We start from the raw sequence: 25,739 nt of genomic DNA, 5'->3' as shown, positions 1-25,739 counted from the left end.
ACACTTGGGAATGCCAAAGGAAAATCCATCTGCTAATCATCCAACACTGATTAATGAGTTATGTAATTAGGCGGCCTACCCCAACCATTTAACCTTGGTATTGCATCAATCATTTGCATATGTAAATAAAACAAGAACCCTGAGTCCTTCAGTGCAAATGTGTTTTCTTTCTATCTCGATTATCCCCCTCCCGTACCCCGTTCAGTTGTGTTTTCCAAAGTGTAGCTTGCTTTCCTTTAATAGACATGCTGGGGGTGATTTGAGATAGTGTAGAAATGTATATTTGTTATTGCCACAATTGCATATGTGTGTAAAAATACCCAGTGTAGTTTTATACAGTTTTATGTACATATATCCAAAAGATGATTTTATAAATATGATGAAAACAATAGAAAAGTGAGAATTTAAATAAAAGGCATGAATCCGTTTAACACGGAAGTCTCTTCAGCACCAGGATCTTCACCTTCTCCCCGGTTCCCTAAAGACCTCAAGAGCCGAAAAGAAGGCCAAGTCCGTGGTCCACGTTCAGTGAGTGTCTGCAGCGTGAATTCAAACCGGAGCCCGAGAGATGGCTCACGAATTCATCCAACCTCCTTACTGAACTGTTGAGGAAACTGCAGCCCTGAGAGAAGCAATGTATCCAGGCCATGGCTGAACTAGGAGCAGCCCTCGCCTCCCGATTCCTGCAATACTGTTTCCCGCTAAATAGCGGGTTTTCTGATCAAACCTGGAAGAACAGCCTTTGTTTCTGCCTCACACTCAAACACCCCATCTTTGCTTTCAGAGGATATTAGCATTAAACTTGATAAATTCAACTCAAAATTTGAAAATACCACGCCATGCTGCCTGCCTGTGTAATCACTCAGACCAAATAGAAATTGGTTTAGATCAGCTTTTTTTTTTTTTTTTAAGCATGTTTGGTTTACATTTTTTTGCTGTTCTCACTAATCTGGGCTGAAATAAGGACACTGCGAGATCTGGGCTTTGAATTTTGTAAATGAGCCCCATGACTCCCTGCACTTTTCAGCAAGATAAGGCCCGAATGGCATTTACAGAGGATACCTCACTATCTCTCGAGCAATCCGGCTACCGCGCGGGCCCCTTGGTAACAGCTTGGCAAATCCGCGAAAGGAATGTGACTATATAGTTTGTGTGTGGACCGTGGAGTTATTATGGCTTCCAAATTGCCTAGCAGGTCATTAATCATAGGCCAGCCTAGGCCATCTCCGCAGTGTGCCGTGAAAGCGCCAGGGATAATGCCAACAAAATCATGTTTAACATCCAGCTCTTGCCGGCACAGATATGGAAGGGGGAGAAGGAAGGGAGAAAAAAAAAAAATCATCCCCCTTTTAGGAAAGAAAACTTCTACTTATCTTGGCTTTGCATTCAGTCCTCTTTCAATAGTCCTTAAGCCTGTTATTTAATTCATTTTGGTGCCAGGGTTCATCACAAAGCAAAAACCCTAAGCGAGACCTATGCAGTCTGTGACCTCCAAACCCTGTCTTTTCTTGTCAGTTCTATGTCGTTTGTGCAGTTGAACTCCACCCATTTGAAATGCTGACCTCTTCCAAAGACAACCTTATTCTCCTCCAGTGAAAGCAAAGCCCAGGGCCGACAAACCACTCAAGCGGACGATGGCAAGAAAAAAGTGGTTGACTCGTAAATCAATTTCCACAGCCCACCCAAAACACACAGGCACATTGAATTTGTTTAAATTTTTTAAAAATTGCTGAATGGATTTAGAAAAAAAAAAAAAAAAAGGAGGCCTTCAAGAACAAAATAAAAAAAAAAAATTATGAATTGAAGCCTGGAGAATGGAAGTCAGCCCCACCCCCAACTTCCATGAATGGCGACAACACTGCAGGCCTTCACCTCTTTCACCTCTTCTTTCACACCTGGACTTCCTGAGGTTGTTGGAAAAGTTGAAAATAAGATGCAGAAATAAAGTTCAGTGTTGCTGGCAAAGACAACAGAAGAGAAGGAGACTAGCAGAAAAAAATAATAAATAAAATAACACTGGAATTAGGAAGCCCAAGTACTGTCTAAGCCTTATTGTACACGCATGACCCATCTGTTATGTGTCCTGTGTGCACACATATGCCTTCTATCACAATATGTAGATATATGAGTCCTACCCTAATCCCTGTGGTTTTATTTTTTGTTGCATTTTGATTATTTGAAATGCAAAGATAGAGACACAGACAGACAACACAGATCTCCTCTCTGCTCTGCAATGGATGAGGCTGTGCTGAGACAAAGCCAGGAACTGGTCTTCTACATGGGTGCCAGGAGCTCAATTGTGTGAACTATCATTGCTGCCTCCCAGGGTACACATTAGCAGGACACTGGAATCTGAGGGGGCAAGTCAGAACTGAAAGACCCAAACAGCCCCTTAACCACTAAATTAAACACATTCTGTAGAACTATGTTTTAGATTTTTTTTTTCTTTCATGCAATATCTAGTACCTCTATTGGATTTTAGATCTTTTTCCCACCTCATACGCATGGGGACTGCCTAGTGGCTAAAGGCCTTGCCTTGCATGAGCCGGTATCGCAAAAGGACACCAGTTCCTATCTCAGCTGCTACATGTCCCATCCAGCTCCCTGCTTGTGTCCTGGGAAAGCAGTCGAGGATGGCCCAAAGCCTTGGGTCCCTGCACCTGTGTGGGAGACCCAGAAGAAGACTGGTCTCCTGGCTTCAGATCAGCTCAGCTTTGGCCGTTGCAACCACTTAGATAGTGACTGAGTGGACGGAAGATACTTCTCTCTGTCTTTCCTTCTCTCTGTAAAATCTGCCTTTCCAATAAAAGTAAATAAATCTTAAAAAAAAAAAAAGAGTGCATATTCATGGAGCTCTTTCCATGTTTCTGTACTAGGCACTGGAAACACAACATATGGTCCTGTTCTTCATTGTCCTACACTGTAGCATGCAAATAAATAAAAAACACCTTCTCACAGATAAAAGAAAGTATGGCAATGGAAATATCAAAATCTCCTTTCATATATGGATTAATTTGAGATTTCTCTTTATGCACCCCACTTTCTTGCTCCCAGGATCTGTTTTTACCTTAAGAAGACCAGGCCTGAATCAGTTTGCATTTTGCTATGGACTATTTTCTTTCTGTTTCCTGGGCTTCCTGATACCTAGAGAGAGAGAGAGAGAGAAGAATAGCTCCCTTCTTCTGTTCTGAAAATTCAGTTTTCCCCATTATGAAGCACGTACTAATGAACCTTTTTATTTCAGTTACTTTCAGGATTCATGAAACATTGTTAGACAATTAATGAGGATTCACAACTTGTAACCATTGAGTGAGATAAAGCTTCATGGAGTGTTTTTTGCTCCTTTTCTTAAGAGCTTTTGTTCTTGGAACTACAGATGCTGCTTGAAATTCTCAATGGTTAATATGAAAAATTCATCTTTTTTTTTGATGCAGCAGAGTCTACAGTATAAATATAATTCTGGTGGTTCTTCTAAGTTTTAAATGCAATTCAAGCTTCTTTTATTTTGATTCATTTTTTTCCATTCCGTGGGGAAAAAAGGATGGTAAATGAAGAAATTAGAGAATGTTGTGATAAGGGCAGCTAAAGAACAACTGAATATGTGATAATTTCAAAGATGATTGATGTGTATAAAAACCAATGAAGACTTCCTAGAGGAAGCGACATTGCAAACAGCAAATCAACAAAGAAGGCAAGCCTAAAGTTACAAAGAAGATAAAAGGGCGAATGGGTGCAAAGTATGCTAAGCAGTTTGGTGTTCTGGAGTATGAGAGCATCGCACTGACATTGCCCAGCAGTGTCTTGGCATATGATAGGTACTTCATAACTACTTGTGGCATGGATAAAGTAACCACTGTTATGTGCAATAGGGAAACCACAGAAATATATTAAACAGGAGAGACTGGGGAGGGAGGGTGGCAACATTGTAGTGCTACATGGTAAGCCAATGCCCGCAAACCCGTTTCAGACTGCCTATTTGAGTCCCACGTACTCTGCTTCCAATATGGTTTCCTGCTGAATTGCCTGGGAATGCTGAATTGCCTGGGAATGCATCAGAAGATGGCACAAGTACTTGGATCCCTGCCACCCATGGAGAAATCCAGATCAACTTCCTGTCTCTGAGCTTTGAGGCCCGGAGGTGGCCATTAAAGGCTTTGGAAGAGTGAACCAGCAGGTGGAAGAGCTCTATCTTTTCCTTCCTACTTGTAACTCTTCCCTTTTAAAAGAGAGATTTATTATTTCATTCTATACAGATGACTTGGGTGGCAGTTGTGTGATCTATGTATTATTTTTAACCACTGAGATGACCATAATATGGAGGCTGGATGGGAGTAACAGGAGTAAGGAGACTGTGTTAGAGGCAAAAGTCCATGGAAAAACTAAAAGTTCCTGAACAAAGGCAGAAGTAACGTGGTTGAGAAAGCAGGAATCAGATCTAAGGGATGAATAGAATATTACTAAAGTGTCTGAAAACAGAAGAAGTTAATATATAATTAATACATCAGTTACATTTAAACATGTACATACTCAGAATCTTTTCTCCAACCTCCAGACTTCTTAATAGGCAAGATTTCCCCAAACTCAAAATATATGAATTGATCTGAGGAAAATGTTAAAAAAAAAAAAAATTGAAGTCTTTTTCAGGTTTTCTAAACTTTCGACACATTCCATGAGGCTCACTGGAGACTGATTTGCCAGGATGAGAGAGGAGAAGAGGCAAATGGCTGGATTTCTGCTTGAAAATATCAGGGGAATGGCAATACCACAAACCAAGATAACCAGAATTGCTGAGCAAGTTCTGCTACTAACAGTTGTGTCCTCCCAAGAGCCTGCTAAACATTCAATGAGATTGTAGGGATACAAAGCGAGGAAGGACTAGAAATACAACTCCAATGCTAATGTCGATGCTAGGGCCTAAACCCAGTTCCCAGCTTTTGTAATTTTACAGTGTAATTGAGCAATCTTTCAGAAGAACGTTCCCCCTGTTACTCTTCCTGTACACTATGATGTTGGACAGCCCATAGGCTAGCTACACGATCTTGGGCAAGCTGTTCAGTGCCTTGGGTGCCTGCTTCCTCATCATTAGCTCAGAGGATTGCAGGAAAAGACCTCTAAAGCTACATATTTACATTTGGTTACTGCATAGATGAGGTTGATGGAACTGGGTTGGGAAATCAACCCTGTTTTCCAACTTAAAAGATCAGGAAAATAATAAAGACTGAAAAATGGAAACCGATATTAGTAGAATCCATGATTTGTGCAGAGTGGTTTCTGTGATCCCATGTCCATCTTCTCCCGCTTCCTTAGTAATATAATCTCACTTGTGCTTAAAATGATAACATTTCCAGCTTAAAAAGTGAATGCCCAGACTCCTGGGAGAAGAGTGGCTTCAGCTGAGCCTCTCTATTTCTTGTTTCTTTCCTGGAGTAGATATGATCTGGGGACCAACCTTCATCCTGAGATGAATAAGCCCATTTCCCTGTAATACTTTATATGATTACAGGCTATAGATGCAATGAATGACTAATTTCAGTTTAAGGGCAAAGCTTGCTTATTAAATAAGCAAGCTTATTTTCAGCAATAAGCTGAAAATAAGTCGAATGTCCTCCAAGACAGATAATGGCAGTATTATCCCTCCTTACAGCCCTACTTCCCAGTATCAGCTTGCCAGTCTTTGGGGTCACGATCACTACAGGTTAAATGAGTGATGGAAATACGGAAGCTACCTTCCCTCCTCAGTGAGTTACTTGATCTATATAACAGCAAATCTTTTTATCTGATGATTCCTCATTGGATACTGATTAACTGCCCCCTCCCACCAACCACACCCACATTTACTACAAGACAGTGCATGGAAGTGTCATAAAAACCTTAAGAAGTTATGCTTTTACCAAGTTTGACTGAGGTGCTTTTAGGAAAAAGCCAAGATTCAAGCGTTCTGGCTTAGACTAAGTGCCCTTACGGTACTGTCTAGGGCAGACAATGTTGAGCCTTGCTGCTGAGAGGTGTGATAAGCAGCAAGGAGAGAAGCACCCAGCAGATCTAACGCAGAACTCGAGTGATGGTGGGAGAGGATAGAAAACTGAAGCTTCCTTCCTTTCTGCCACCTGAGTTCTGCAATACAGATGTAGTGTAGGAGTCTTAGCCAATGATCCTGTCTGGACTGACATTGTGTCTGAATGTAAACACTCGACATGTCATTAACTCCCTAACTGGGAAACAGTTTTCACAACAAAGCCAGTAGTCATGAGAGACAAGGTAACTGAATTAGGGAAGAAATCTTGCCAGCACACAAGTGACAGGTTCGCTGCAATCATTACCTAATGCACTACCAGCAAAGGTCTAAGGACGGTCTTAAAATTGTCACCATCAGGACGATTTTATTTAGAGAAAGAACTTGCAAAATACAACCTGAGAGCTAATTCCTATTGTTGAAAATGATGTTATTAGAGCCCAGTCATACTCATTCATTTATATGTTGCTCCCAGCTGCCCTTGTACTACGATTGCAGAAACAAGTAGCTGCTCACAAAACTGAAAATATCTATCACATTGCCTTACACAGAAATGGTTTGCGAAACCCCTATTTAAACGTTATTTGTACATTTTCTCTTGGCTCAGGATCTGATGATCTGTCACTTGGGAAGGCAGAGCCCCATCTCCTGGTATAAAAATAGGCAAGAAAGTCAGGTACTCACTTCCTTGCATCTGTGTCTCCACCAGTCACAAGCTCACTAGATATGGATTTAATGGGCTAGGAACAGTGAAGAATTTGCTGTTGTCACAAGTGCAATGATGGCCATAGCTGCAACCAGTTTGCTGGCAGTGGCACCATCAGGCTGGATCATTCAATGTCTAATCCTGGAGATATTGTTAGTTCAAGGGGTGGTGTCCAGAAAGCAGAGGCTGGAGCAGCTACAGACTTACCCAACTATTCTAAGGGCTTGGGTTACTTCTCAGTGTAGTATATTTTCTAATCTTGGAATTAGCTTTTTCAGGAATCTATGAACTAGCCAAACCTGAAAGTTTTCTTTCAGTTTAAATTTACCAAAGTTTGATTCTGTTGCTTGCAACTGAGAACTTTGACATAAAACCATTTTTTCCCATCTATTTTACATGGCACTATCACAGTACCTGTTTTTGTCCTTACAAACGCCCTTCTGTGTGAGTTTTTATATCCATTCAACAGGTTAAAAAACCGAGGCCAAGTAGGGCTAAGCAAACTGATTGAATCTACACTAGTCTTTGTTTTTAGCACAAGGAATCTCCTTCTACTATGCCACCAGAAGCCTTTGTACAATATCATGACCATTGCTTTTACTTATAAATTGAAGAAACCATAACTCTTCTTAAAGCCAACTGAAAATGAAAACCTCTGTTAATGCTTATCAGGATTTCATTCTGGTTTTTCTATGGCTTCCTTTATTCGTGTCCAGGTGGTTTTATTTTTCATCTGAAAATGTCATCACCACGTCATTAACAATGCACTGTTACCTGACAGTAGGAACAAGCGTCCCCTGGCCATATGGCTGAATTTAATCTACATGGTCACGGTGTAATCCCGTTGAAATGGTTTCCCTTTGCAATCAAAACCGAATTTCACACTTTACCAAGATGGGGACAGCTCTTGTCTTCCTGAGAGTAATATAGATCTCCCCAGGCAGCCAAGGCCAATGGAAATGGCTTTCTTCTCCAGGCCAGCAGCAGGTGGGGGGCAGGGCGGGGAGGTCAGCATGAATGGGAAGAAACTGGAAAGGAGAGACAGGAACACAGGAGCATCAAAGTAATCCTCTCCATTCACCTCCTGAAGATTACCACTGGGGGCATTCAACCCCTGTAACTTTAGAAAAGTAAACTTAGCATTGTGAGATTGGTGGTTTTGTTTTATCCACAGTTATCATTTTGAAGTTAGGTATCTGGATTTTCTCTTTCCAAAGGTTACCATGAAATGGCCAACATCCACTAACAGGCCTTGTGGCAGAGTCACCTAGTTTATCAGAATTTCCTGGAAAAATGTATTTTAAGTAAGCTTCCTCTCCCTGTATATAATGCAGCCCATTTTAATAGATGGATAAACATCACTCATGTAAATATGGGGGGAGAAAAGGGGGAGAACCACTGGTGAGATGTCACTGTAATAGCTTATTTGTAAAACAGCTTGGTTAAAGCATGATGATACTCAGGCTATGTGGAATTGAAACACATAACAGTACTGATGAAAAAAGAAAGTAACGCATTCGGTCTTTCTGAAGACAATTAAACAGTATGAATCTAAATACCTTCAAAAAGGCACATTTCTTCCAATTCAGCAGATCTTATCCTGTGGGGAAAAAAATCAAGGATATGTGTAATCATTTGCTTCTAAAATCTTTTATCACAAAATTTAATCACAAATAGCAAGGTTTTCTAAAATGAAAAAATAATTTTTAAAAGGAAACATCTTTGCATTATAATGTACAGATTGATGAAGATGCAACTGTGTATTCAATCAATATCTAAAATCCTGTTGAACACTAGTGGCTCTTCTATAACTCCTAGATGTTTAAATTTCCATCTCACCCCGTAAGCCTGAAGGATTGGGACCGTGGTTATCTTTTCTTCTGCTCTAACTTGAGATCCTAGAATAGAGCCCAGGGAAGTATTTCTTAATAACTAAGCCAATTAATTTTTATTTTTAAATAAAATAAAAGTAAAAGATATGGTGCTCTTTTGTAAGCTACTCGTTCATTGGACATTAACTGCTTTTCTCTAGTTTTGGAATTATGGTTATTACTAGTCTCACATACAAAATATCATGGACACAATTCCATGTTAATAATTGTAGCTACATCACCAGTGAAAATTCTACATGATATGCCATTGGATGAGCCAGCAGACATTTATTTGAGCCACTAGTCAGTCTCCAAGTTTCCGATCATTTCAGGTTTTTCAAAAATAAGAATTTCTTATTTATTGATTTGAAAGGCAAAGTATCCAACAGAGATGGAGAAACAGAGAGTGTGCGAGATCTCCCATCCACTGGTTCACAACAACAATGGTAGCCCATGGCAGGACCAAGCCAGAGAATATCATCTTGTGCCCCCATGTAAGTGTCAGGGGCTCAAGTACCTGGACCATCATGAGCTGTTGACTCGGGCACAGTAGTAGGAAGTTGGACTGAAAGTGAAGCGGCAGGGACTTCAAATGGCACTCTGATATGGGAGCTGGGAAGAAAATGGGCATCTTTGTCACTTGCACAGGAGCCAGCTGTGGAAAGAATCTGGCCCACAAGAGTCCTGGGTTTTCTCTCTCAAGAACAAGAATCAATGTTGAGATGAACAGCTTAAAGGCTAGCTCTAGCACTCTTTCCAGAGCTGCCATATTTGGTCAGCCTGTTTTTCTGTTGGTATTTAAGGAAAAATGATGTCCACATTCATTTGCATAAACCATCACTGGCCACAGCTCTGTGGAATTCTGCAGACTCCATAGTTTTCTCCTTGGCAGTCCTGTATGATATGCTTTTGTGGATGTGACATAGGGAGCTGCTCATAAGGACAGTCCGTGTTGCAAACAACTCCGAATTCTGGACATGGTCAGACAACGTAACATCTCCCCAAAGTCTTTTCAAAGCAGGCCTTGTGTGTATACCCCTCCATTATGTTCTGCCAACAGCCTGTAAAATAGTGGTTCTAGATCAGGGGCATTGTCTGTTATCTGCAAGAATAGGGGTATCCAGAGAAGGAGGAGAAAGAGAAAATGTAGGAAGTAAGATTATCCCTGGTCTCTAAAAGCCAATCAGCACACAAGGAATCAACACATTTTTTGAATTTGTTCCTTCTAAGGAGACGAGACCAAATTTCAGAATCAATCGAGGATGTTGAGAAGATAGGTAAGCCTCTTGGAGAAAAAAAATCTGCTGATCAGTTCTAATGTCCAGTACTTCCTTTTCCTAGCAGATTAGTGGCTCCTGGGGCTTCATTTAGCTCTTCCACAACATGGGATGACAATTTCCCACCTGTTTCACCAGGAAGGAATCAGTAGGAGCCAAAGCATTTGCTGCCAATGGAAGACAATATTCTGGAAACTACAAACTCTTTCACAACCCTAGAAATTATCTTTAATCCTGTGTAGATGATGTGTGCAGTATCTCATACCACCTTGGTGCTGCAAACAGTGCATAAAATTTCCTAAAGATAGGCCCGGCGTGGTAGCCTTTGTGACTAAGGTTCTCACCATGCATGTGCCAGAGTCCCATATGGGTGCTGGTTTGTGTCCCAGCTGCTCCACTTCCCATCCAGCTCCCTGCTTGTGGCCTGGGAAAGCAGCTGAGTACAGCCTAAAGCCTTGGGACCCTATACCTGCGTGGGAGACACAGAGGAGGCTCCTGGCTCCTAGCTTCATATTAGCTCAGCTCTGGCCATTGTGGCCACTTGGGGAGTGAACTAGTGGATAGAGGATCTTTCTCTCAGCCTCTCCTTCTGTCTGTGAATCTGACTTTCCAATAAAAATAAATAAATCTTTAAAAGAAAAATTTCCTGAAGACTTATAGTACAGCATTTGACTTCATAGATGTTATCAGACACATGGCATATACTTTGTTGATACACAAAACAAAAGTCAACTCCTATTTCATCTTCAACTGAATAGTATGAATTGAGTAAAATATTTTGTGCTCCATATGGTTTATCATATTCTATCTTCATCGAAACAATGCTCAAAGAAAACCAAAAGAATCTTCTCTTTAAAAAATCCTTCTTTCTATCCTTCTCTCTTCCCTTCCATGTGTTTATGTCAGGCACATGCCAGAAATTGTTGTAAATGTAGAGAATGTTTGGTAATAGAAAAAAATAAATAAAGGCCAGGAATATGTTATAGGAGTAATAGTGCTTTCAGAAGTAAGTGTGCATTAAGTTGGGTTGTATGCATGTGTGTTTGTGTATACATCTATAAAAGCAGAGAGACAGAGACAGGGAAAGAGGCTGATTCCCCAACCGAACATCTGTAGCTGCCACGGTAGGGATAGACCAAAGCCAGGTTGCTGAAGTTCAGTCCTGACCTCTCACATGGGCAGCATGGACCCAAATACTTGAGCACTCTGCCTCCCAGGAAGCTAAAACAAGGTAGAAATGAAACTCCAGCATTCGAAAATTAGATGCAAGCATCTCAACTGCTCTGCCAAATACCCACTCCCAGGTGTCAGGACCTCATTGGAGTAGCTTAAGGTTAAATCATGGTGGACAGGGCATGGAATTCACAGTCAGCCAAATCTGGGTTCAAATCCTGTCTCTGTTGCTACTTAGCGGCCATAGAATCTCTACAATGCCCTCCATTCTCTCCCCTGCAAGGTGGTTAATCATCTTGTACCACCTTGCAGGATTGCTGTAATCATTAATAATACAAGATGCCTAGCATTTGCCATTTCTTTATAAAAAGGGGGATAAGATGGAGCCATGTGTGTCCTGATATAGAGTAACCATTTCCATTGCCTTGGTCTGGGGAGTGTGTGTATCTGTCTTCTGCAGAAAACTATCCTATGTAACCTGTGCCAAGCATCCAACTTTCTGTCTCCATCCTAGGAAACCGAAGCTGGGGGGCACCCCCAGGTGACAGGACACTGCAGACACACACCCCACTCAGGCCAGAAACATCTCCTTTGGCTTGCAAATCCCTGCCCCTTGGGCCAGCAGGCGCTTCACAGCAGTGGAGGGCCAATTCGCCATGGCGGTTTGTCTGTGCAGCAGGCCTGACAGGCTGGGAGAGGAAGGCGTTAATGTTTTCTGACAGGCGACCCCTAATTGTGGGAGCTTTTCTTCTGGGCCTTTCTGTGAAATTCTGACTTAGGCGAGCAGCATAACAAAGTGGTAAGGCATTGAGCATAGCTTGCACTACACTGAGCTGGGGGGGGGGCTCTGGTGGGGGTAGGCTGGCCCAGCATTATTCATGAAGACTTTCAGCTGTTTTTGTCTTTTAACTAACCTTTGAGTTTGATCAGAGGGCTGGACGGCCTTCCTTTTGCCAAAGGCCTTGCTGGCACCTGGACAATGGAGACAGACTGTTTTCCTAGTAAAGAGATAGCTGGGGGAGGCCAAGAGCTGTGTGTACTGGAGAGAGGCGGGGTGGGGGACCCACATGCCAGCTTTGCTTCTGTCTTGAGACGGGGTTACTGATAGAATTTCCAACTGCCCTAACACAAGGAGCCACCCTCTGACGGCTGCCGCTCCAGGTTCAACAACTTCATCCAAGGCAAGGCACACAGTGGCCTGGTTTTCCCTTTGGATCTTCAAGGGCCACACTCTCTTACCCCAATAATATTTTTTCTTCTTTTCTTTTTCCTGCTTGCCCCCTCATTTCCTCCAAAGGGTGGGCTAGCTGAAGCAGTGCTCCAGTGTGTAAGCGTTGCAGGGGTGGGAGATGTGGGGGGCGGGGAGAGGGGAGAGTAATCATGATGGGAAAAAGGTGGGAGTGAGCAAGAGGGTAAAGAAATGAAAACTAGGAACAGCGAGAAGTATTACGGGAGAAGAAGAAAAGTCACTCAGAAGATGGGTTACACAGAGAAGAGCAGAGCCAAGGACTGGCAGGCAGAGGGCCATGGTCTGGGGAAGCAGTAGAGGGCGGGACTGGGCCTCGGTGGAGGTCAGGGGCTGCGGAACTGGGGCAGTGGTGCAGGCTCAGGGCCGGCAGGGAGCCCGAGGGAAAGAACAGGAGATGCTCGCCAAGTGCTCTAGCTTTTGGCAGGTGCGGAGCTTTTGTCCCCTCCATCCATTTCCTGCCCGGACCCAGGGCCCGGTCATCTCCAAGATACTTGCAGAAAGTGACTCCCTTCAAGGAGTGTGGGTTGGCGGCCTTCCCCCATCTCGTCCCCAAAATAGCTCTGGTCGCCAGCATGTCAAAGGCGTCTTTGTGTGAGGCAGCCGGCCGGCTGCCTTGAGGGGGGCGCACGCGGGACGCACTGGGATCGCATCCCACATTCTCTCTCTCTCTCTCTCTCTCTCTCTCTCTCTCTCTCTCTCTCATTTTCCTCTTTCTCCACTTCTGTCTCTTTTGCTTCACCTGATGCAACCGATCCTATGCTCTATTCTCTCTCCTTCACCGCCACTCTCCCCTCTCGGAAACTCTTTCCTCTCACTCTGGCTTCCTCCACATGCCCCAGCTCTCTGCTCCTACCTGCTCCCTGTTCTTCACACCTCTCGGAGCCTCCTCGCTCCGCGGCTGCGCTCTCCCCGCCCCGCCCCCACCCCTCCGGGCCAGTGTCAGGTAGCAGGGAGTCCCTGGCGCGCGCAGCTGACAGCGGGCGCATGCCTGCAGCCAATCACCGCTCGGATGCGCTGCAGCTTGAATAAATCATTAAGCCTGACACGCGCTCCCGGGCCCGCGCCCCGCGCTTGCAACTTGCTTCCTGCCATTAACCTACACACCCTCTTTTGTAACAACCTAATCTTGCATACAAAGGAAGCAGGAATATAACTTAGACCTGCACTAGAGAGAAGCCAGTTGCCTTCCCAGCTTGGGCAAGCACTTCAGCGTCAGCGAGTTCTCTAGTGCCGTCCTACCTTTGACTTTGGGTAGCCTAGAGTTTCTGGGGGGAAGTACAAAACGATCATTTCTTGCCCCAAGAGGATGAGAGAAGGAGAAAGAAGTTCAGATGCTTCTCAGCTGCAATATCCAAGAAATAGGATGGAGGGCATTTAGTACAGCAGAAAAGAAATCAAGTTGTTTTAGCAAGTGGTTATGATCAAACACGTTTCTGAAAAGGTCTTGCTAAAAGGTACAGAGTTAGACGGCCAAGGCCTAGAAATGTTGACTGTGTTTGATCATTTTGCCCAGCCCTTTAAAACGAACGTTTGAAAAGAGTCCTTTGGTGAGAGGAACTGGCCAACTGCTGGAGAGCATCGTCTTCCCTTGCGTGAATGGCGAGTCCCCAGCACAAGAAAGCACGGAAGTGTAACTGTGATAGATGCAGGCACTGGCAGCTCTAAAATCTTTTTTTTTTTCATGTTCCTACTCCTCTCGTGGTCTATGCAAGGGAACGTGTTGTTATTCTCACTTTCCTTTGCAGATGGCTCTGGGAAATCGCTCTTGGCTCAGAAAGATGGGTTAGACATTCACCCTTATCGTGTGAAGTTGGTGATGGCCCCTCAAGAGTCCCTGAGACTCTCCTCTACAACTAGTGTGTGGATGAGGTCATGGGGTAAGAAGGAGGGAAGAATAGAACCTGTTGACTGCTCGGCTGATGGCATGCTTAGAGTAGAGAATAGGAGTAGGGAGTGGAAGGCAGAAGCAGGAGCATGGCTGGAGTAAAGGAATGGAAACCAAAAGGTGGTACCCAGCATGTTCCTAAACTGAGGCAGAGCCTTTACCACGTCTGAGTCTGAAGCGACAAGGGCGGTCCAAGTCAACCAACCTATATAGCGAGGAAACCTAGATACAGATGGATAACAGGCCATTGGCCTCTCCTTGGGCCTTGCTTTGCCTCCCAGTTTCCTGTTGCTGCCTTCTACTGGCCAAATCCAAGAGAATAAGGGCATCCTGGTGGTGAATTCTTTCTGAGTTGCAGAAAACCCAGCGGGGAGGAGAATGGCTGGAGGGAGGGGGGAGTGGAGGGGAAGCCACCTAACTGTCAACACCGCATGAAACCCACCCTGTCTGGTGTCCACACTCAACCATCACATAGGCGAGAAAGCGTTTTCAGACCCTGGTAAGCATGGAGAATGAACAAGATTGAGGACAGAGTGCCTACAATAAATGGGGGAGCTATTTCAGATGGAGCCAGCAGGGAAGGCTTCTCGGAGGAGGAGGCAGTTACAGACTTCCTAGGAAAGTTTTCCTGGACACCACAAACTTCCTTCTATGTGGTTTGATTTAGATGCACCCAGTAAAGATGCAAGGCAGAACCATAAACACGATAGGGACTGCAGCATCTACAGTCTCTGAGAGCACGGTGAGATGCATTTGTGTGTCCTCTCTCTCTCTCTCTTTCTCTCTCCCCCTTAGAGAACTCAGCCTTTCTCTCTTGCAGTTCTATGAAGGGAGCCCAGTAGTCTCCTCACTCTTTCTTGGCAGCTCTTCTGCTGTGAGCTGGAGATAGATTTTTTTTTCCCCCTTCTTCATACCCCTTCAACTCTCAGTCTAAAATGTTAAACACTGTGTCAGGCAGGTGATACCTGCATCCTAGCTCTCTCCCAGGCTCTGATAACCCGGCATTTAACAGCCCTGCGGGCAGCTGCGGGTCTGTATTTTCCTCCTGTCCCCCACCGCCAGACTCCTTCTAGTCAATTTCAAAGGTACCTCCAGTTTTCACTCGGTGGCCTCAGGGCCATTTTTTTTTTTCAATAGGTAAGACTTCTCAGTCAATAAAGTCAACTCAGTCTTCTTGCCCAGCATCCTTTCCCTCAAAAACAGTGAGGAGGGGGCTCACATGAGGGGCGGGGGCAGGCTGCGATTGCTAGATTGCTAGTCGCTGGGGTCTACATTTCGTATTTCGTTGACAGCCCCAGCCGCTCTAAAGCCCGCCGCGCAGCCAATGGGCAGCGGTGATTTATGGAGCTGACTAATGCTGACTGAATGCGGCCTGTCAGAGCCCACTGAATGGCTTCCCTTCCCCGCACAAGCCCCGGCTTTGTGTTGCTAAGCGATTAGAGCAGATGTAATGAGATTTTGCCCAATCCCGGCTTTGCCCTTTCCTAGCTTCGGCAAAATTGTGTGTGTGTTTGTGAATTTTTTGAGTTTGCCTTCGCATTGTGGCAAACAACGGCTAACTTTGCCTCGAGTTTAACGAGACTGGATATTTCCCCATTCAGGAATGAGTAAAAGAGCACCTGTCGTCCAGAGGAGAAGGGGAAAAAATCCCTTTTGTGGGGTTGAAACATTATCCTAATGTTATATTCATAGCCATAAATGACTTGCTACACTTTCTTTGCATACCTTCTGTGGAAACTTGCAAAGGAGCTAAATTAAATGAAAAAGAAATGGAGAGTGGGGTGAGTGAGACCCAATTCGGGTTCTCCAAATAAGAAGATAAAAATAAAAGCACGCATCACAAAAGCATCACTTCCTTTCAGTAAGCTCTAAATTGGTCCACTGCTGGCAGAAAGTCCGATTATTTATGGCGATGAGGAATTTACTGATTTTTTTTTCTTAATTACACTCATCTTTTTGAAAAGAACTGAAGCCTCAATGCGCATTCTATAGAAGGTCGTTTAGCAAAATGACATCAGACGCAGTGGCATGCTCTGTGCATCGCGGCTTTAAAAAATGATCATTCCATGCCACTAAATAGTATAGATGTACCAACACAGACTAGATTTTTAACTCTGGAAGACATGCTGGCTCCCTGCTCTTTGTTGGGTTTTTGTAAGATGCATTTTGCGCTTGGCTTTCCGCTTGGCTGGAGACACGCAAACTGAATCTGCAAGTAATGCAGGCAGCAAGCTAGGAGCAGGCGAGAGGCCCAGTAGCATTCTAATCACGTCCTTGCTAACTGACAAGAAGCAAGCCAGCCAAAAACCTACCAATTTCTTTTTGAATCTTGGTAATTGGGTACTTTTACACGCAGCTCACGCTATTGGGATAGAGTCACAAGCTTAGATAGGCCAGTGTCTCGGAGAAAGCACACAATTCTACGGTGTTCATGTCTTTAAGTCTAACTCCAAAGATAAGTCTAACTGCAAAGAATTCATATCATACATGTTTTTTACTTAAAATACTTGCAGAAAGAATATGTGGGGAAGTGGGGGGAGCAATATGAGTATGCCAATGAGGCAAGAAGAGCATGCCCACTCTGGCAGCTTGAACCTGGCTAGGGAAAGTGCCCCCCAAAGCTCCCACCTTGAACACCAGGGTCATGCCTCTGACCCCTATTCCCAATGTTAAGACCACCATTCCTTGTGAAATAGAGATGAGGGTTAGAAAGTGAGTGTGTGTGTGTGTGTGTGTGTGTGTGTGTGTGTGTGTGTGTGTGTGTGTTGCAAGCTGAGGGAACCTTTTCAGGAATATTTTTAATGTGTAGTAATTTTATCAGAGGTTGACATAAGCACAATACAGTCTCTTGATGTGACTGGGTGAACACACTTGCAGTGCAGAAGGAGAAGAAAGCCTCACGTGTATGGCAGAACTGGCGTGGCACTCAGCATCCTAGTTCTGCCACTTCGCAACCCCTGTGCCACCCTCCTCTCCCCCACCCCTTCCTCCTTTGGCATTTTGAGACCGTGGCTCAAGGGGCTTGGAATCAAAGAAGGCGTTGAGGCAGCTGATTCTTTTCATTTTTAAAAAAGAAAAAAGTTTTATTACGAAACTAGTTTGTATAAAACAGAGTTATACACTTTTTTTTTGTAAGTTTGTAATAAAACAGTAAGGAAAAAAAAAAGGCAGTGAAGTGATAGAAACTTCCAGAAGGCAACCTCTCAAAACCAACTGGCTGCCGTTTTGTGTTTGGACAGTAGCTGCATAAACTTTGTTCTTCTTGAACAGTATTTAATAACCTCATTAATACATTAACAATTTCTCTCTAAAGTAAGACACATCGGTGCTGAAGTACATCTGGTGGTATTTTGATCTCACCTATGTGGAGAGTTCTTTACAAAACCACATCGGGAAAATGGCAGTTGCAAGATGAACTATGACATCTAAAATAGGCAGAGGTAATAGCATCACATGTTAAAGTATCAAGATATACACATTTTAAACCATTTGTACAAAAGGTCTATAAATTTTCTCTCTGTCTGTCTGTCTGTCTGTCTCTCTCTCTCTCTTATGTACAAAAATATCTTAATATATCCCCAAACTGGTTAGGATAGATACAAATAGATTTTTTTTCTTATAATAAAAAAATTCACAAAAGATTGGAAGCATTCTATGACAAAAACAGTAGAAAAGACGCTGGGACCCACAGGGTTGTCAAGAACTGAGTACAGCATAGTGTTCCTGCAGACAATTGTCCACAGTCGATGGGGTGGGGTTACTGAGACCAAAGACACCAACCCGTTTGTACAGGGCTAAGAGCTACGCTTTCAAAGAGGGCGGGGAGGTGGCGCCTGAGCTGGCGCTTTCAACTCTGTGAGTTAGTGGTGGGTGGCAGTTACTATGCGGCGTGTGCTGCTCCCTTCTGCCAGGAGCCCGCTGCTCTCGCACGCAGCTGTATTTTGTGCCTTGACTCAGGTCCTAGTCGCTCTTGGTATCTCCGTGAACGATGGGAGCGCAAGGATGCGGCTCTGGACGCATCCCTGGAGTCTTGCCTCCCAGGGCGTAGCTGGCGTTGGGGTTGGTTGCCCCTGGTTTGTTTTGGGAGGTTGCCCCCTTTCTTTTTTATCTTCTTCTGTTATGTTTTTTTTTTTCTTTTCATTTTTCCCTCCCTCTCAACGTCACTGACCAAAAAGCACGAAAGACGCAGGAAGTGTGTCACCCTGTAACATAAGAATAGCAGGAGACGTTAGCATGAACTTGGGAGCCAGTGGCAGGGACGAGATGGAGGGGGTGGGGTGGAGGAGAGGAAGCTGTCAGATAGAACACCCCTGTCTTGTCCCAGGCTTCGGTCTTCCAGAATCTCCGCACTTCGCTCCTACCCTCCACTCCAGGGTACAGCCACTTTCAGGGGTCAATACTTTATATGCAATGGACAAACTTGAACAAATCATTTAAATAACAGCTCCCCCTCCCATCTCCTGGAGACAGTCCCCTCTGAGGTTTCCCAGACATTTGGAAAGAAGGCCCCCGTGCACGTCTCCCCAAAGCTACCCACCTGCTTCCAAAATCCACTGGCACCCAGGCCTGACAGGCCCAGTCCCTCAGAACCAGTTGGTGAAGTCGAGCAGCTCCTGCTCCTCGGGGCTGAGCGGGTCGTAGGAGCCCTCGTCCGACGAGTAGGAAGAGACGGGAGAACCGGCCATGGAGTTCATGTCGTTGGAATAGTTGGGGGAGATAGTGGGTGACAGCACGCCCGCCTGGAAGGCGGCGCTCACCGCGTCGTGCTCATCCAGTAGCTGCTGCAGCGCGCGGATGTACTCGACGGCCGAACGCAGCGTCTCCACCTTGCTCATCTTCTTGTTGGCTGCGCCGTTGGGGACGTGCTCCCGCAGAGTGGCAAAGCCCAGGTTCACCAGCTTGACGCGGTTGCGCTCGCGCTCGTTGCGGCGCGCCACGGCGGCCGGCTGCTGCTGCGGCAGGCTATAGCCGAAGCCGCTGAAGTTGAGCCGGCGTTTGCAGCGCATCAGTTCGGGCGAGGACGAGCGCTGTCGCTTGACTTGCTTGGGCCCTGACTTGTGACCGCCCCCTGAGGGCTGGCCGTCGGCTGCCGGGCTCAGCTGCGGCGCCTGCTGCTGCTGCTGCTGCTGCTGCTGCTGCTGGGCGCTCTGAGCTGCGGCTGCGGCCGCGGCGGCCGCGGCGGCAGCGGCCGTGGCAAAGAAGCAGGCTGCGGGCGGCAGGAAGGGCGGCTGCGGCTGGGGCTGCTGGCCCACGCCTGCGCTCTCCATCTTGGCAGAGCTCTCCATGCGCGCAACGACAGCCAAGGAGTCTCGGGAACAGAGCGAGCGGGGTAGGGGGTGGGGGCGCTAGGTGCGAGGGCACAGAGGAGACTTGGGTCCAAGAACAGAGAAGGAAAGAAGCGAAGAAATGAGGAGGCAGTCCCGAGGGAAGTTGAAGAAATACAAAAATCCCTGGGAGACTGTTTAGAAGGAGCAAGGCTGGTACAAACGGTGGTCCTCCCTCTAAGCCGCCGCCTCCTCCCTCCCCTCCTCCCTTCCCGGTTGGCTTTGGGAGCCTCGCGTGGCACTCGCGTGTGAGGCTGCCGCTGGCACCTTCTGGTTAAAGAAAGGGGGGGAAAAAAGCCAAGAGAAGCTGCAAAAGTCTGTGCCGAGCGCGCTCTCCGCGTCCCCGGTCCCTGTCGTCCTAAGCTGCGCTCTCGGGCGCCTGGTCTTGATCTCGGCAGCTGCGGCTCTGGCTTTTTAGAATTATTTTGTGAACCCCTTTCCTTCTGATTGCCTTCGTTCACTCGCCCTCTCTGGCCAGCTCCCTGTCGCTGCGCCTTCCACGTTCCCTGGCCAGAAGTGAGAGAGTGCTGGGCGGCCGGAGTGCCGCAGCCTTTTCAATGGGGCTCCCAGCCCCACGCGCAGCCCTGGCCCCGCCTCGCCCCCCACTCCCTGCTGCTATTGCGAGCGGCTGCAGCCCCCACTACCCCCTCCTCCGCCCTCCTCCTCCCTCCCACTCCCTAAATTCCCCTCCTCCCTCCCCTCCACCCTCCCGTCGCCCGCCGCCCGCTCCTTGCAAACTCCCCATTCAGTCGGGTTTGTTGTTGCAGTGCGTGCGCCTGGCGCGTGCCGGACTCCCGGCTGAATAAACAGGCGGCGCGCTCGGGGCGGGCTGCGGCTGGGATGGGGGTGGCTCCCGCAAGGGGGCGGGAGGGGTGCGGAAAAAATGGCTCTGGGGATCAGGGTGTAGGGGTGAAAAGGTTTGGGGCGAAGTGCCCTAGGAGTCTCCTGCGAACTTGGAGTCAAGCACAGGGAAGAGTTTGGACAGCGCCAGTAGCATGGGGGCGGGAGCGGAGGTTAGCCGGCCTTGGGGCTCAGTTTTTCCTGATTTCTTCTACTTCCCTCTAGGGAAGCCTTCTCCGCCCTCAGGCGCCCGAAGCAAAAGTAGGGCTGATAATGGGGGTTAAGTACCCAAGAGGGTGAAGTCCCCAGGTGCTCTCTCACCAGCAATAAGCGAGAGGTGGGGGAGGGGGCTGTTCCTCCGCTGCTCCTCTGGCGGCAGAGAAGGTTGAGTTCTAGAACGTCCCGTGTTCTATCCAGTTATGAAAACCACAGTGTGCTTCCCACAGCCAGCAAAGGTGGAGGGGCAGAGAAGAAGGCGTCTGATGGGTGGTTGCGATCCACGCCGTGGATAGGTGCACCTGGCACGGCGTCCCAGGGCGACCTTCAGGACCCTTACAGAATCACCCCCAACCCTTGTTTTTGTTTTTGAGCTGGCTGGCCCAAGAGAGGGTATATGGAGGGGGAGCACCCTGCGATACTCCAAGGCTCTCCCGGAGAGGAGAAAAATGGGAGGCGGACAGCCGATAGAGCCTGGAGAAACGGAGGAGCTGTCCTAGTTGCTCCATGCCGCCGCAGCCACCTCGGCGGCCTTGGCGCAGCCTCCATCCCGCCCCAGGCGTGTGCCCGGCAGGCCGGTGGCAGGCGACTGGGAGCCGAGCCCGGCGGGGCCGCGTGCTGGCGCCGCAAGAGAGAGGGAGGCGCCTGCAGCCGTCGCTTGGCCACTTGGACAGCGTCTGTCCAGCCGCCCTTCCTGGGCCCTCCGCCCTGGCGCTCTCAGGCCGGAATCCGGTCCAGCTTCGGGTAGTCTGAGGATGCGTGGCTGCTAAGAAAGCGGGCCCAGCAACCGCTCGGGTGGAGAGAGTGTCTCGGGCCGGGGCGTGTCTCGGGCCGCATCAATGAAGGCAGTCATCCGGTTGATTTTGTCCAGTAGAAATGTCATTTTATTTAAGGACCTGAGCGCAGCAATGCTTAGGGATGAATTATCTGGCTAATTGCTTCCCTTTGGAATATAACTTCTCATTGACGAGGTGAGATTTTAAAGGACAGTGTGGGTGACCAGGGAGCTGTCTCTTGGGATGCCTGGCAGGCTAGGAGTGCCTGCAGGACACAAGTGAAGTTCCTGGGTAGGATACACTGGTAATTTCGCAGGTAAATGCCCGCACTTCTCTGCCTCAGTTTTCCCGCCGTGGACAGGAGGAGATTTGGGTAGCACAGAAGTGAGATCTGCTCAAGGATCTCCATCACACACAACCTCCTCCTCTGCCAACTCCACAGTCACCCCAGGGATTGGGCCATCGCCCTCCCACTGGCCTGGCCACTTCCTGGAACTCCACCAGAGGCGAGGAACTGGCCAAGGTCACATTTATCTTCTTCAAGTCAGAAGGAAGGGAGGCAAAAGGACCTCAAGCAGAGCCCCAGCACCCAGCACTGGCCTCTAGCACTTTCTCACCCCAGGAAGCCTCTGGCTATGGGAGAAAGGGGATTCTTCCAGGGCTTCCCACTCTTTCACTGCCCATGCTAGGAGTCCAGGTACAGAGTGGGAAGCTTCTAGAGAAAACCTCCTCCTATTTTATCCATGTCTTCTTTGCGAAGGAATTGAGGTGGACATGCGGGAAGGGGTGTTGCAATATGGACACACTCGCATGCATGTGCAGTCAGTTTCAGGGGGATTATGAGCTCTGAGCTCCCTTCCAACTCCAGTCTCCTATTTCACACTTGACAAGTCCTGTGTCCCTAGCACTACTTTTGGCCTTTGTTCCCCAGCCCCACAAAAGGGGCACATGGTAGTCAATTTTGAAACTTAAAGCTAGGAGCAGGAAAAGTTTGTTGCTTTCCAGCGCAATGTTCCCAGTTTCCCAAAGGGGATACTGTCTTCCCCATCCACATAGAAACTGTGATTACAGAAACTCCCAGGAATGGCACAAAACAGGTGACTAATGGAAGCCCCAACTGGTGAAGCTTTGCCTTGCAGTGGCCACTGGGAGACTTCTGGCTGTTCTCCAACCTGCAGCCAAAATTCTTTCCTCACTGTCTCCACCTTCATGTGCTAAGCTTGTTCCTTACATGCTTTGCAAAGCTTTCCAGGAGCGGAGATCTGTTCCCTGCTTCAGTACACCCAGAGATGCTCCCCAGCCTTGCTAACTCCACTTTCTCCAGCCTTCAGGGGCAACATTCTAGAATTGTTCTTTAAGGGGTTGCAGCCCTACCTTTCAGGGCTCTGTATTCCCAAGGAGACTTTCCTAAAGAAATGGCATCTTGGTTGTTTTCACTAGTTTGGACCAAAGCACGGAGGCTAAAGCAGCAAAATTTGAATCCTGTCTCTGACCTAGATTGTGACATCCCCACCACAACTAAGAGAGCTGATGGCACATTCTTCTAAGTCCACCATACTCCAGAAAGAGCAGGTGGGCTGGCCTGGTGCTCAGGCTCTGCTGGCTGTGTGATCTGAAAGCAAACAGCTCGCCCGCTAGAAGAACAGGATCCTTCCCCTGCCCCATGCATCCACCACCAAGAGTTGTGAGATTTCAGTGAGGCAGATGTGCGGCACTCAAAATAAGTCTAAATAAAGAGGTGCATGATGCTCCTGTGGCCTCTCAGGCATGGGGTTCATATCAGAGGGAGGCCCAGCTCCTGACTTCCTGTAACCACTCCGTGACCATCCTGGCTCCAGCCAGTGGAACCCCAACACCGCTTTGTTTCACTGTCCCTGCAAGGAGGAGCCAACATTTCCTGTCATTTTAGAGACAGGCAGGTGATGCTGGCATAGGTCAGGGACAGGTGAATGGAACCAAATTCTTGAATGTCGACAGTCAAGAAAGAAATCAAAGACACATGGAGCTCCTGGCCCGAACAGCACACTGGATTTCTATGGTACCCTTGCCAGCCAGAGGACCTGACTCCGAGCAAGTCCCCAAGAGTTTACTTGATGGGGACATTGAACAAAGTCCCAGTGGTGTAGCCACACAGAGAGAAATAAAGGGGAAGACTTGAAATCCTCACCCAGGATGAAGGAACTGGCACCCTCTCTGTCCACCTGTGAAGGGCGTAGGAGATTCAAGTTCAGAGGCTGCTGGTGTTTGCTTTGAACATTTCTCCCTGTGTATCAAGGGTTGCCTTAGCATTCCTCTAGGCATTCCCTGCAAACAGTACTCTGCCTTGCCATGGGTGAGGACCCAAGGACCCTGACTCCCTTAGTGGATACCGCCTAGAATACAGTCAGGCCAGGAGTGAGGAGATGATTTCTTTTCAGCCTCCAGTAGCATAAAGGACTTCATTTCTGAATCTTCAGATCCCGTCCTGGATTTGGACCAGACCTTCTGTCTGCTCTGCACCAGGGCCTGTTGGTGCAGATGAATTTTCTATGGAACCTGTAGGAATCTTCTGTGCAGGAACAATGAAACTCTGGTGCCTCCTTAATTCCATTCACAGCTGAAGGCCAGAGGAGTGTCACTTTTGCTCATTCTCTCTCTGTAAGTGCCAGAATTGTGTACCTCCTCTGTGGAAAGGAGATGGATGGCCTGCATTGCATTGGAGACATTCCACTTGTGTTTTTCCTCAAGGGAGAGGCATTTACGTGGGAGGGGAGGGGCTTTCGATTGGACAAATCAAATAATGCAGTTGTTGCTTATAGTGGCTCTTGAATAAGGAGCAATGACACACAAACACACATGGATACAGCATGGATTTGGTTAGGAGACTTTGTGTGCAATCCTTGATTGGGGGAAACTGTGGGTGCTTTGAGGAAGGTGAATGTACCCCACAGGTGGGCAAATCTATGGTCTTTGCTAACCCTAAGGTGGGGCCTCCGTGCTGGAGCGCATGCGCCTACCCAGTCCTACCACAGGGAAGGAGAAAGGACTGCACATCTACAAGCACATCTTCTCAAGGTGCCTTCAGCAACGGCCACTGCCCAGGCTGGCAGAGTCTGCGCCAGTCTGGGCCGAGGACTTGTTCCAGGGCAGACATTGAGCTTGGCTCAGCTTCCTCCTCATCCCAGCAGCCTGGCCTGCACCTGCATTAAGGAATCCAGGCCTTCTAACAAATCTATTCACTTTTTTCTTTTTCAACATGCCTTAAAAAGAGAAGAAAAAGTTGGAAAAACAAAAAGAAAAAAAGCACAAACTATATTTTATTGTGGCTCTCTTGGCTGGGGAGGGGAAGGAGGGGGTAATTTGCAGCCACCCTCACAAGTCCTTTTGAAGTTCTCCAGATAAGGAGGAGTAAGGCTAAGTCTTTTTTCTAAGGCCCCATTTACATTATGATTAAATACCTTCCTTGGGAAGCATAAAGAAAGTCGTTAATCTATATAGCTCTCCAAAGAATCAATACATTCTAAACTTTTGTAGGATTTGTTACTCTATTTTGTTACAGTAGACCAGCTCCTCTCTTGTCTAGGCACATGGCTCTCCTTTCCCTCCGCCTCCCTGCCTCTTCCAAGAATGAAAATAAAGTAAAGGCCTTTCACGGTAAACAAAACCAGCTGATTCTTCACAGGGAACCCCTGAATAGCTGAAGAAGAAGAAGAAGAAGAGGAAGAAAAAAAAAAACCTTACAATAAATGGTGCATTTTTTTTTTCTCTGCTGGGTATAGTATTCAAGGATCAGGGCAGTATTCAAACAGAGGTCCATTTTTTGCTCAGCAAAGAGTTTAGAAAAGAAGCGTGGGGTCTTTTCAGAGCCTTCCCCCCTTCACAATCGCAGGGCTCTATGAAACCTATCTTCCATGGCTTGTCAGAGCGTTTCTGGCGACCAATTAGTGCTTTGTTGTACAGCTTCTTTGCTGAATCTTTGAGCAGCAAGAAAAAGCGCTGTTGAGTCCCCCCCGCTTATTTTGACCATTTCAGTCATTACTCAGTGTAATAATTAATATGACAACTGGACGCTCCGGTTTGTATAGAAACACCTCAGCTACAGGAGCGAGCTTGTAGTGGGTGGTAGCAGCCGCACATCAGCCCACGACGCCACACACACAAAAAAGGGAATGAATGGCCAGCAAGAAAGAGAAGGAATAAAGATGAAATAGTTGGCACAACGCAGGGGAACATAAAACGAGCTAGAGGGCTGGCTGAGAGGGAGGGGCCGGGGGGACAATTAGAAGGGGAGGGGACCAATCCACACCGCGGAGGTTAACTTATTTTGAAACTGTTGTCTGAAGAAGACCATGTATGTGAGTGACCCAAAATTCAGTCATGGGTTTGTTCCCATTCCCTTCCAACTTAGTGCACCCGTAGGAAGCAGAGGT

General features: G+C 47.0%; 1 protein-coding gene across 1 annotated transcript; it reads right to left on the bottom strand.

Moving 5' to 3' along the window:
• Positions 1 to 18,716: 18,716 nt before the first annotated feature.
• ASCL1 (achaete-scute family bHLH transcription factor 1) lies at positions 18,717 to 20,021 on the bottom strand. The gene has a single exon (XM_040990938.1). The coding sequence runs from the start codon at positions 19,457 to 19,459 to the stop codon at positions 18,758 to 18,760; it is 702 nt and encodes a 233-aa protein (XP_040846872.1). The 5' UTR covers positions 19,460 to 20,021; the 3' UTR covers positions 18,717 to 18,757.
• Between the last annotated feature and the right edge of the window lie 5,718 nt (positions 20,022 to 25,739).

Source organism: Ochotona curzoniae, unplaced genomic scaffold (genome assembly GCF_017591425.1).
Source record: "Ochotona curzoniae isolate NIBS_2020 unplaced genomic scaffold, NIBS_Ocur_1.0 contig_1014, whole genome shotgun sequence".
Classification (NCBI taxonomy): Eukaryota; Metazoa; Chordata; class Mammalia; order Lagomorpha; family Ochotonidae; genus Ochotona; species Ochotona curzoniae.
The sequence above is the reverse complement of the archived record's forward strand: the minus strand, read 5'-3'. Positions and strand labels throughout refer to the sequence as shown.